Source organism: Medicago truncatula, chromosome 3 (genome assembly GCF_003473485.1).
Source record: "Medicago truncatula cultivar Jemalong A17 chromosome 3, MtrunA17r5.0-ANR, whole genome shotgun sequence".
NCBI lineage: Eukaryota > Viridiplantae > Streptophyta > Magnoliopsida > Fabales > Fabaceae > Medicago > Medicago truncatula.
This window is the reverse complement of record NC_053044.1, coordinates 34,583,573-34,596,345: the sequence shown is the minus strand read 5'-3', so window position 1 is coordinate 34,596,345 and position 12,773 is coordinate 34,583,573. Positions and strand designations below refer to the sequence as shown.

Here is a 12,773-nt window from a genome sequence, read left to right as displayed (position 1 = left end):
AGTTTGAATTTTATTTTGAGAAATGTAATACTGTTTATGTGGTGGTCATAGTACATCTAGCATACACAAGCCTTTTTTAAAAATAAATACAAGATGAATATACTTACTTACTACTCTTGATGATTTATTTATGAAACTACGTAAATATCTATAATTACATATAGCTATATTGTTAATATTTCCACGGTTTGCACATGAGGTTGGAGCAAGAAGCATCCCAAGTGCTTATGCAATCGCCACCTTCACCATCACAACATTTGCAAACAAGACCCAGAGTTGAATAAGCTTCACGCTTTGAATAGCCTATTTATTAGAATTAATCAAATATATGTTATTACAAATTTGCACGAAAACTCATTGTTGATTTTATTCTTGAGTTTTTTTTTACAAATTGCATTACCAACAAAGTTTTCTTTGTAGTTGCTTAAGATACCAAAAGCGTCAAAATAAATTAATCTATCAAACAAGTAATAATGATTCATTTTCAACAATAAACAACATACTAAAGCGTGACCAATTGAACCATTTTGTTAAGGCTAATGAGAGGTTCTATCTTATTTCGTTTAACTATTTAAACGTCGTCCAATTAAACAACTAAACGTATGTTAAAAACCTAATTAAATTCTAAAATCTAAACAACTATAAGGCTAGCTCAACCACTCATTCTCATATATCCTAATCCCTCATGTCTATCAACTCTCATGAAATATATATGTACATTGTTTCTTAATCTATTGACTATACGGTTAAATTGCACCATTAATTTAACACTTAAAAAGGATTCAAATGTTATACCTTGTGAGATTCATGTTAGGCAAATCCTAAATTCGAGTAAAACACAAAGAGTGAGATTAGAGAAATTCACCTTTGAAATCGTTTTCCTTCCTGTTGATGGTAAAAACTTTTCTGCCTTCCACGCTGTTTGGAATGAGCGTTAACTTAGGAGAAATTATTAGGAGACAAACAAAGAATATAAAACACTTTTGGGTGAACATTTTCATGATAAGTGACAACACCATACTGAAGAGAGCAAAATAGAGAAACCCAAGAGCTTTAAGTTACGTATAGTAGCCGAAAAACAAGGAAAAATAGGTAGCAGGAGAAAATAATTGGGAGCAAATATGAACACTTGAACGTGGGTGTTTTTTCTTTCCCTTTATAATAAAATATGGGGAATCAAATTCTGATTCCTTTGTCCTATTGACACTTCAAAGAAGTTCTAGAATTGATAATAAAACCAATGTGAACTTCTATTGCTGATCATGACTCAGTTGGTAATGTAATATGTAGGGATCGAGATTTAAACTTCAGACATCCAATTTATTCATCTTAAAAGCGAACTTTAGTCAATAGACTACTTGATAAAAAAAATCAATATAAATTTTTATTTTTATTTTTAAAAAAGAAACTAGACTCAAGTCTTGCATTACATGTTAGATCTATGAATATAAAGTCTAGCTCGATGCAACTTATTTTCACAAGTAATCGCACGACATGAAACAAATGTTCTTTCTTCTTCCATATATCAAACTTAATTTATTTACTATTGTTCCTTGAAAGCTAACAAAGTAATTGCATAATATATCTATGTTCTTAAATAAAAAACCTCATTGATCAAATCAAGATAATTAAAAAAGTTAGGATTAATATTAAATTTGTTGACAATTTCCTTATTAAGACATTTGTTAGCATGACTCGTTATATAGATTGAAGTTAATATATTACGAGAGATTCCTAGAGGTGACATATCGTGTTGGGATTTCTTGTTTGTGAACATACATTTGTAGAGGCTAGGTAATGTGTACACTCCAAAATGATTTTAGGATTGCAAATTAATTCTATAAATCAACACTAGAATTTAATTTTCAGTATGTTTTGTTCTCACTCACATATTTTATGGAAAAGTTTTCATAATATCACCCATCCAAAAAGTTTTTCAAGTCAAACAACGCTTAACAATTGAATTCCTATCTTCTAGACTACTGAAAAGAAGATACTTATTGTTGGTATTGGTAATACCAATCAATCTTTATAGACCTTTTTTTAACCGTACAGTTCTTTCTAGATCTACAAGACCAATGAATCCCTCTCATTTTGATGTATTTTGGTTCATTCATGCACCCCCTATCTAGAATCATGCCAAGAGTTTCTCATTGTACATGTCAAGTTCACCGATGATAACTCTTTGTCCTCACCAGCCTCAAGCGTCAAATAAAGAGTGTCTAATTAAATTTTGGTTTGACCAATGTATAATAGTGCTTCAAACCTCAGAGTAATTATATTAACGCTCAGCGTGCTTTGGATATTCAAGAAATCCCTATGTTTTAAATGACATTATTGACAAAGTTAAAGCCAGGTTGGTTCAAAGAATTTGCCCGAAAGCTACTCCAATCTACTGACTTGAACATGTGTACATGGAATTGTTGCATCAATTTGAGGAGAGAATAATTGAAATTGGAATCACTTTAGCCAAGCTAAAATTCTTGTTTTGCTAAGTCAAGGAGGAAAATGACAAACTGTGTTTGTCATCTTGCAAATTAGGAATGAAGAATGTTTTTTTTTTCTTTCTCTCTTTCTTTTTAAATATTTAACATTTTTTGTATGCAACCTTTCACATGAGGTAGAATTTATGTGGATAATGCATATATTTTAATGTAAAATCAATAATATTAGCTTTGTCTTCGTATTCCTTTTGTGTTTATATTCATCAAAACAAAATAACAAAATATTGAGAAAACTAACTTAGTTTATATAAAACTTATGTTTTCATATGTTAAAAATAACTATAAAAATAACATATATGTTGATGTGTAAACTAAATTTTTGGTTAATTCTTTTTGATGTCATATAAAGTAGGGCTGACAATGAACTGAACCATTAATCAAACAAAAATCAAAACTTAATACGATAATTAACTCGTTAAATTTGATTTGAAAATTACGTTCGTTGATTAAATGAGTTGAACTTCAGTTATACATAATTCAACTTGTTTGATTCTGATGTGACTCGATTATATATATATATATATATATATATATATATATATATATATATATATATATATATATATTAAATGTATATTGGAGTTTAAAAATAGAATAGTAGTTTGAGGATTTCCATTTCTATTTATGATTTTTTTTTGGTTTTTATCTCATTTAGATGTACAAGTTTTTTTAATGTAGTTTTATATTTATGTTTTGAGTGTTTGTAGCTGACTATGTTTTTAGTTTTTTTATATCTATCTGAATATTTAATATTTATGTAGGTCTGAATATTGTATTTGTGTTTATCCATTAAACACCTTAACCTTGGGATAATTTTTATTTTAATTCAATCTTTGATTTTTTTTTTTTTTAAAAGTGAAGGTTAAAAATAATTTTTTTTAACTCTTGTCTTTTTTTAATTATGTGTATCGAGCAAATGAGTTGTTGAATCTTATGAGTCAAACCGAATTGTTTATGAAATTTAAACGAATTGAACTGTAGCTAAAGAAAAAGTTCTTATCAAACTCGTGTAGAGTTTCAAATAGAACAAATTCTTATTAAATTGAGTAAAGCTCTCGACGAATTCGATTCAACTCGATTCATTTTCAAGTTTCAACCTATCGTAAAGATTCGCATGGATGGAGACAAAAAAGAAAAACTCCTCATTTGGACAATGTTGACGGCAGAACACGATATTGGAAATATAAAATCATTATGACTCTCTCAAATATCAGTTCTACTCAAGTGACAGAGTTTGAAATAAGGATTATTATTTTTTGATAGCCAATATTAGTTGATTATGTTAGCTTTTAGCCTTTCAAGTTTCAACCTAAGATCTGTTGATTAATTAGTACTTTTCAGTGTCTTCTTCCAGCTCACATCGTGCACAAATTGATGGTTGTTTTTTTACAATAATTATAAGAATAGGAAGTAGTCCTTGTGTTAGTCCAAATGAAGTTTTTTATTAAATAAATTAATATTAATCTAATTAAACAACCATCTTTGTTTTGGGTGCTTTTCTCCCCAAAGATTTTCCAGAGCCACATAAACAGAGATCTACTGAAGGAATTGGACTTGCTATGCTTATATATTGCTTAGGATTCAATTATTTAGAAAACCAACAAAAAGGAAATTAAGCCCTTGCTGCGTTATTCATTGATTAGAGTTTTCTTCAAAGTTGTGTTTAATTTAGTCTTTAGCTCATATTGAATTTGAGTTTCCTTATTACTTATTTAGTTTTAAAGTTTAGTCAGCTCAAAAACACGTTGAAAAATAAAATTAATTTGTATGTTTTTTTATCGATCAATATTGTGTATGTGTTGGCCTTTGATTAGGCATGACAACAAAAATTATATCCGCAGTTAACCGTCCAAAATCATTCCGATTTGACGGTTTTTTTCCTTCTTTTTTTTCTTTCCGTTTTGATCGGGTTTGGGTATGAGTTTTTTTTCGATTTCAAAACATAAGTTCGAGACAAGTATTAAGGATATACGACGTATCCACTCCGAACTCATACCCAAATCCGTCCTTAATGTAAAAAATTACTTTATACCTCTTTATTACTCCTTTTATATAAAAATAGGAACACAAACCCTAAACATTTTACTCACATGGTCAGAGTGTGTCTACACTCACTCCAGTTCTATGTCTTCTCTTTCACCAAAGCCATCGATCTTCATCATCTCACATGTAACACCCCGTTTTCCCAATATAAAAATTTCTAAACATTTATCAGAGTAAACAACATAAATAAACGGGATATCACATTTAACATAATACAAATCAGTTAAATAACAATTCAACATAATAACTTAAACGTTGCAGCGGAAAATTGTTTCGAAATCCATAAATCGTTTTGGCACGTAGGCCCCATCAACATATCTCAACAGTTATTCACCATCATAAAAATAATCATAAATGTTCACGTAAGAGAATGAAGCATGCATATCAAAACCCCATCCCGTTACGTATCAGAGCGACCTAGACGACTCAGTGAGGCAAGGCCACTCACGACGGCAAACTGCACACTAAGCACGATCACCTGCAAGTTACTCATACGAAGAGCAACATTTTCAAGCAGAAGGGGTGAGATTTCATAACACAATAATATTAATCAATATAATTCGAAATCATAATTAACATCATAATCAGTCTTAAACATCATTGCATCTTTGATAAACAATTACCAAGTAATCACAACATTCAATCATCATCAATAACATAACATCTTAGACTCGACAAATGCGACAATGCAACTTAGACACTCTTTATGCATGTGGTACCAATCTTCATCATAGTATTAATATACTTTAATCGTGTGGAGGACAAAGCTCCTATCGTGTGGAGGACAAGACTCCGATCGTGGTGAGGACAAAGCTCAATGTATGCTAATGCATGGACTATATCAACAAAACACCTTAATCAACAGATCACTTATACATCCAATAATTTGGAGTTCTTCATCAACTTATTCAGACTCATGCAACATAGTTAATTAACAATTGCAGCATAATCAGATCACATCAATAGCTTAATAACAATTCATTTTCAACAATTTCTTGATCATTCAACAATAATTCAAGTAGTGGAATCAATCAATATATCACAACATAATCACTTAGCATTCTCATAAAAGCTTCACAGTTCTCAGTTAATATCTTAAATAGGTCTCAGTAGTACCTAAAGTTCCTTTCCTAACCAATCCAAACAACTCAGGTCTCACAATCTTCAAATGCACTCAGTTCTGGAAGTGCTCGCGAGGCGGTAGCATCTGCTCGCCATGGCGAGTACAAGCCAGATTCCCAACTAAGGTCGTTCCAGGTTCAATCTTGTTCTAAATCATTCTCTAATCTTTAGTAGGCACCTAAAGGTACTCAAAGGCATCTAAGGTTCAACTCAAAAGTCAAAAACTCAGAATTCGACATGCTCTCTGGTCAAGCTCGCTATGACGAGTAGGGTTGCTCGCTGTGGCGAGCTACGACAATTAACTCGCGAGGCGAGGGGTTTTGGCTCGCGTGGCGAGCGATGAACTTCATCCCTCGCGAGGCGAGGATCATCCCTCGCCAGGGCGAGCGATGAACATAGGCTCGGGCAGAATGCAGTTCTTCTCAAAAATTCATCTAATCTTATGGTTTCAAGCCTAATTTCGTTTCCAGAATTCATCCTAAACATATTCTAAGGTTATAGGACAGTTTCTACATCAATCTAATCCAGTTTTACCGTTTGATCATCAAATTTAGGGATTTGACCTAATTTCAAAACTTTTCTAAATCAATCCTAACTTTGTCAATTAATCATCAGAATTATAGCAATCAATATTACTGAATTATTAGTCTCACCCTTACCTTGTATGAAGAAATCGCAGCTCTCCTAGGTGATTCTCTCTTCTCTTGGCCTTTTCTCCCTTTTTCTCCAAAACAGTCGTACGTGCAATTGTTTTTCTAAAACTAGGTCTATCTCTTATATACCTCTTCCTAAAATATTATCTTATCTCACTTTCTCCCCCAAAACTCTCTAAAATCTCAAAACAGCCCTCAACTAAATATTTTTATTTTCTTTTCAAATCTTATTTTATTTAACAATAAAATAAGTCTCATAATCTTATCAAATCATCAAAACACATCAAAGTCATTCAAATCATCTAAATCAACTTAAATCAACAAAACTCACACATATATTATATAAATATAATATAATCGCCTAAACTTGATTAAATAATTAATTAAACGAAAGTGGACGTTACATCACACACTCGGTCTCTCTCTTCCCCATCACCATAGACATCGATCTTCATTATCTTTTCTCAATCAGTCTTACTCTTACAGATTTACACAGCGAATCGCTCTCATGGCTGGAAAATTCTTCAATTTTTATTTTCGAAAATAATTTACTTCGGGGACGGGGATGAGGCAGGGATGGGGACGAGATAATACAATTAATGGATAAGTATATGTGAGTAAGAGATGCGGACGGAGAAGGCAAAACATGTCCCACCCCGCCCTGCCTCATTATTACTTTAATATTTGTATGCTATGTACATTAGTATCAAATAATTATATTCTAGAATGGAGTACTAGAATAACAAAATTCAGAATAAGAAAATAATTGAAGTAGTGCAACATATAACACCCTCAAATCTGATGTAGTAATTTACTATGGATCAAAAGTAAGTATTTTAATATCGTTTTTACAGGGACAAGTGCGATATCATAAATCGTTCAACATCAATTATCATCTTAAGTTAGGGTTTGATCGTTTGTTTGTTTAAAATCTAATCAGACTAAAAACAATAATTGAAATGAGATTGATAAAGGTATGAAAATGTTAGTATTAGATTTCATTGACCAAACTTTTGCATAGCTTATGATCACATATATGGATTCTAGCTATTAATTGATATTCTCATATATCACTCGACAACATTATTTATGTCTAAATAATGTCGTGATTTCGATCGTACTGTTTAATCGACGATTTTTCAATCTATTAAACGATCTGATATCATTAAGCTTTGATATTTGAAATACTTTTGGAAATTTATGGAGCTATGAAAACCCATTTGTGTGAGGATAATAATTAAAACTAGAAACTTTTTTTTTTTTTTTTTGGGTAGATACTAGAAACTTTTTTATGATCTCTAGTTTTAGTATATGAATGTTGTTATGATTACTATTTTAATTACTTCTGTGGACGGAATATATCTATTTGTTTGAGAGGAGAAAATATCTAATTTTTATTATAATCTAATTTTAGTATATTATATTGTTTTAGAAAATTTAGGTGGAAAAAAGTGGAAGCAAAAACAATAGAAAGAATAGTGACAACAAACAAGCATAATCAATACACATTCATTAATGATTATGCGTTGGATATTTTAAGTTTACAACTTTACAAACATAAAAATAGCTAAACAAGTTCCAGCTAAAAAATTAGAGAAATCGTTTCATAACAGGAGTAAGCGTGACAATATATAAATTATCAATCACATTTTCTAGCATACATGAATATCATTCCTTTGCTATCTTTCTTTTAACACCATGAAGATTTTCATTCTCTTTGGTATCACCTTTGCATGTGGCTTTTTTGGAAACTTCATTTCAAATGCTAATCCTCTACCGTATGAAGCCATCTTCAACTTTGGTGACTCTATAAGTGATACCGGAAATGCTGCATTTGATTACCCCAGAGATATGGGTCCTTATGGTTCAACGTACTTTAAACATGCATCAGGACGCATGTCAAATGGACGACTCATCATAATTTTCATAGGTATCTTTAGACATTCTTTTGTTTCTTAAATAATTTTTTCATATTCATGAAATGGTAAATAACAAAAATAAAAATAATAAATAACAACAAAAGAAATACCACCAAGAACTCTAAAATAATCTATTTTATATAGTTGTTATTATTAAAATCAGTAATTTTCAATGTTGATACATTTCTGATTGACAAATTCACTAGCTCATTCTCATTTTAACTGTAGCTGAGGCATATGGCTTGCCATTTTTACTGGCCTCTAAGAATATCACCAAAAGCCAAGGTGATGTAAAAAAGGGAGTTAATTTCGCTTATGCCGGTTCAACTGCACTTGACATCGAATATTTCAGTGGTAGTGGAGTCTCTACACCACAGAAAGATAACTCATTAATTGTGCAATTTGATTGGTTTAAGAAGCTAAAACCCTTATTGTGTAAAAACAAAGAAGGTTTTGTCCTAACTCCTTGCTTGTTATTTTTGTGTGATATAAATGATTTATCATCAATATGACTAACAAAACTTTTTTTTTCTTCTTGTGAGTTCACAGAATGTGATAGCTTCTTCAAAAAATCGTTGTTTATAGTGGGAGAGATTGGTGGAAATGATATTTTTTACCATCTTTTCAAAACTATTACAGAACTGCAAGAGATAGTTCCCTTGATAGTTGATTCAATCAAAAATACCACCATTGTATGTTATACAAAACTTAAGTAATTAAATGTTGAAGTATTGGCAAAAAAAAAGTTTACTTCAATTGTAGATATATTGTGTTTGAGTTATAGGTATTATTAAATAAATAACAGTCTTGGAAAAAAGTAATAGAGATTTATTTAATTATGTATATCAGGCTTTAATTGAAGAAGGAGCGGTTGAGCTAGTGGTTTCAGGAAACTTTCCAATAGGGTGTAATACTGACATATTGTCAAAAAAGATTAGTCAGAAGAAAGAAGACTATGATGAATTTGGATGTTTGATAGCTTACAACACTTTCATCGAATACTTTAATGAGCAGCTAAAAAAATCCATAGAGATAATAAAACAGAAACACCCTCAAGCTAAGATAGTATATTTTGACTATTACAACGATGCCAAACGTTTATATCAAGCACCACAACAATATGGTGCGTGGAGCCATTATTTTCTTTCCATGTTAAGTTTTCATTGATTTATACTTATCAAATTTATTTGATCCCATGCACTAATTTCTGTTCATTAATGATGCAGGTTTTATTTCTGATAAAGTCGAAATTTTGAAAGCATGTTGCGGAGGAAGTGGACCATATCATCATGATCAGAATTTTTGTGGAACGTCGAATACAACAATTTGCTCCGATCCTTCAAAACTATTAAATTGGGATGGTCAACACTTTACCGAAGCCGCTTATAAGCATATAGCTAAATGTTTAGTGGAAGGCTCTTTTGCATATCCTTCTCTAAAACCTGCTCCTTTCAAGATAGCTTAGAATCGATGATGTAAACATTAAGAACGACTTTCTTTGATGAATTCCAAGCATGATTACACTTTATATCTCTGATGGGAAAGTTTAAATGTATTCAATATAGTGAATAAAATTTAATTTTAAGGTGAATTACTATCTATAAATTAATTATTATATAATGAATATTCTCATTGTTTGTAATGAAAAATTTCACTCGTTGTGATGTAATGAAAAATTGATTAAAATTAATTTTTAATGAAATCAATAGTATAGCTAATATAATATGATATAATATAAACTACTATATTTTTTAATGACACAAAAAATATGATATGATTATAGAAAAATTTGTTTACGGGTATAATTAAAAGTGAAAAGTCATCCCAAAATCGTGTATCCCTTTCGTGCATATGTAGTGATAAAAAAAGGAGAAATGGAATCAAGTTTAACTCGTAATAGAGACAATAAAACCTTGGCGTAGGAACTTGGGTAGAGATTTACTGAATTTAGGTCTAATGTGCAACTACATAGTACCAGTTTATCAATTTCAATGTGCTTAATAATATCACGGTTGTGTAGATTTTCACATCGAATTTTTTCACTAGAGGATTAGTGATGAAAGCGAATATGTTCTAATTTTTATTTTTAATTTCATCTTACTATCATGTCAACGGACATGTTTTAATTGGCAGAGAAGCATGATCAAATTCAAAACAATATTTCGTAAAATATTCACTTTCGTCACTGCTTTCCTTATATGAATGAATTCAATGTGAGAATTTGCACAACTTATTTGGTAGCATACAAATAAATGTTCTCTCCATTCTTTTGAGTTTTCTCAAAGTGACTGGTAAATCCTTACACTAAGAAAGACACTTCAATGTCAACATTTTCATAAACTTGCATGAATTAAACTTAAATCCAACAACAAAATAATTCAACATTCTTTAAAAAACATAATAATACAACATAATAAAACACAACATAATAGATCATATGAAATTAGAAAACTTAACATCTTCATTTGGTTCCTCCATGCAAGATATGATTTCTTCATAGGTTCTGGACCGAATCAAACTTTTCAAATATCTTGGAAAAATCTAAACAAGGAAGCATCCAACTCGATCAGTCATTCATTACCGTCGATGGACGTTGATGTTTAACACTGTCCACCCTCCTTGTGTCTCTGTGACTGAATTGATTGTTGATTTGATCCCGTTGATCATTCAGATTTAATGGAGTGACATCGACCCGACCGTAAATAGATTGGGTTTTCCAGCGTTTTAGTAAAATGAGACTAACTTGGTGTTCAAATCTACTGGATAAGTGTTCCCAGTTCTTTGAAGTTTGTCAAAATCTACTGGATAGAGGTTGTTCAGATCTACCTAACGAGCATCTTCTTATCAACCAAATATACACAACATAAGAAATGAAAAAAAATCAATGAAAAACACATTCAAACATTTCATCAAATACCTGGAGTGTAAAAGATACATTATTGGATCATTGAGTTATTTCAAGTTTTAAACCATCATATTGAACTTAAACCTAGTCTAAACAACATTCATAATTCAAACATTTGATCATTCACTACGAAAAAAATCAAAATTTACAGAAACCCTCGACACTAAAATATCATCAATTAAAACAAAATATATAAAATATCAATGCTAAGGGATTATGAAAGGTGTGTCAAACGTTTGTTTCTAGAAAACAAACTCTGTTTTTTTTCTTAAAAAAAAACTTGAATCATTGAAATGGAGTATGAGTGTAGTTGAGAAATGATATAATTGACAAATTACCTTAAAAAATCAAAACGATAGTTAAATAAAAACATAAAATCAAACATCAAACGACAGATAAATAAAAACGGATGAAGTATGACTTTATATTCATCGTTGGACCAATAAATAATCTTTTTTTTTTTTTTTTTTACCAAAAAGTATGTCTTGGGATCAAACATAAAACAAAATGTGAAAATAGATAGAGAAAAATGTACAATTTTTAAAAAATAAGATTATTTTTTGGCTTAAATATGATTTTCGTCTTTGTAATTTGGGCCCGTTTTGATTTTCGTCCCTGTAAAAAAAAAGTATGAAAAACATCCCTGTAAATTTTTTTTTGTTTGAAAAAGGTCCCTGACCCCACATTTTTGATGATATGGCATGGGTTTTGCCACGTGGCAGTCCACGTAATTAAAAAATTAAAATTATTTTTAAAGTTTTGAAAATTATTTTTTTAAATTAAAAAAATATGAAAATAAATTCAAAAATCATTTAAAAAAATCGAAAAAAAAACTGTTAAAATTAAATTTTCGACCATTAATTTTTTTTAGTTTGAAAATTATATTTTTTTCTTCATATTTTAAAAAAATCATTTCATTTTTTTTTTCAGAAATTTCAGATTTTATAATTTTAAAAAAAATAATTTTTTTTTAAAAATTATACGATAAAAATAATTTCAGAAAATTATTTTAATATTTTTAAATTTTAAAAACAATTAGAATTTAAAAATTATTTTTAAAAATTTAATATTATGTGGCATGCCACGTCAGCGCCACGTGGCATAAGTTGCACAGTCAGCAACTGCCACGTGGCAAAAACCATGCCACTTCAACGTTTTAGTGGGGCCAGGGACCTTTTTCAAACAAATTTTTTTTTAGAGGGATGTTTTTCAAACTTTTTTTTTATAGGGACGAAAATCAAAACGGGTCCAAATTACAGGGACGAAAATCATATTTAAGCCTTATTTTCTTTGGTTTGATAAAAGAGGGATCAAAGTGCAATTAAACAAAAAGCAAATTTGGAAATAGATAGGTTGATGAAGGGGCGTTGAAAGTGGCTTGTTGCCCGTTTATTCAGTTTGTGTTACTCATTGTGGGCCTTTCAAACTTCTTATTCTCCTCTCTCCCTCTCCCAACTTTTCAATTTTCATCCATGCACGTTTCCTTCATCATCACCCCATTTTTCTTTCACCATCTTTCCACGGTTAGTTTCATAATTCATCTCTCATATTTTACTTTGCTAGGTTTTTTTCTCTTTAGTATTTGACATTTTTGAGAATATACAATTTGATATGGGATAGGTATTGG

General features: G+C 30.4%; 1 protein-coding gene across 1 annotated transcript; it reads left to right on the top strand.

The window, feature by feature from the left end:
• The first annotated feature begins 8,020 nt into the window (after positions 1-8,020).
• Positions 8,021-9,706, top strand: LOC11409736 (GDSL esterase/lipase At5g45910). The gene is made up of 5 exons (XM_003600754.4): positions 8,021-8,252; positions 8,470-8,691; positions 8,791-8,933; positions 9,091-9,364; positions 9,468-9,706. Exons 1-5 carry the CDS (start codon positions 8,021-8,023, stop codon positions 9,704-9,706), a joined length of 1,110 nt encoding a protein of 369 aa, XP_003600802.2.
• Positions 9,707-12,773: the final 3,067 nt, after the last annotated feature.

What these genes read in the sequence shown, in the direction of transcription:
- LOC11409736 (XM_003600754.4), top strand. Translation starts at nt 8,021, where the DNA reads ATGAAGATTTTCATTCTCTTTGGTATCACCTTTGCATGTGGCTTTTTT. An exon ending in ACTCATCATAATTTTCATAG is followed by an intron (nt 8,253 to 8,469) that starts GTATCTTTAGAC and finishes TTTTAACTGTAG; the next exon opens with CTGAGGCATATGGCTTGCCA. An exon ending in CAATCAAAAATACCACCATT is followed by an intron (nt 8,934 to 9,090) that starts GTATGTTATACA and finishes TATGTATATCAG; the next exon opens with GCTTTAATTGAAGAAGGAGC.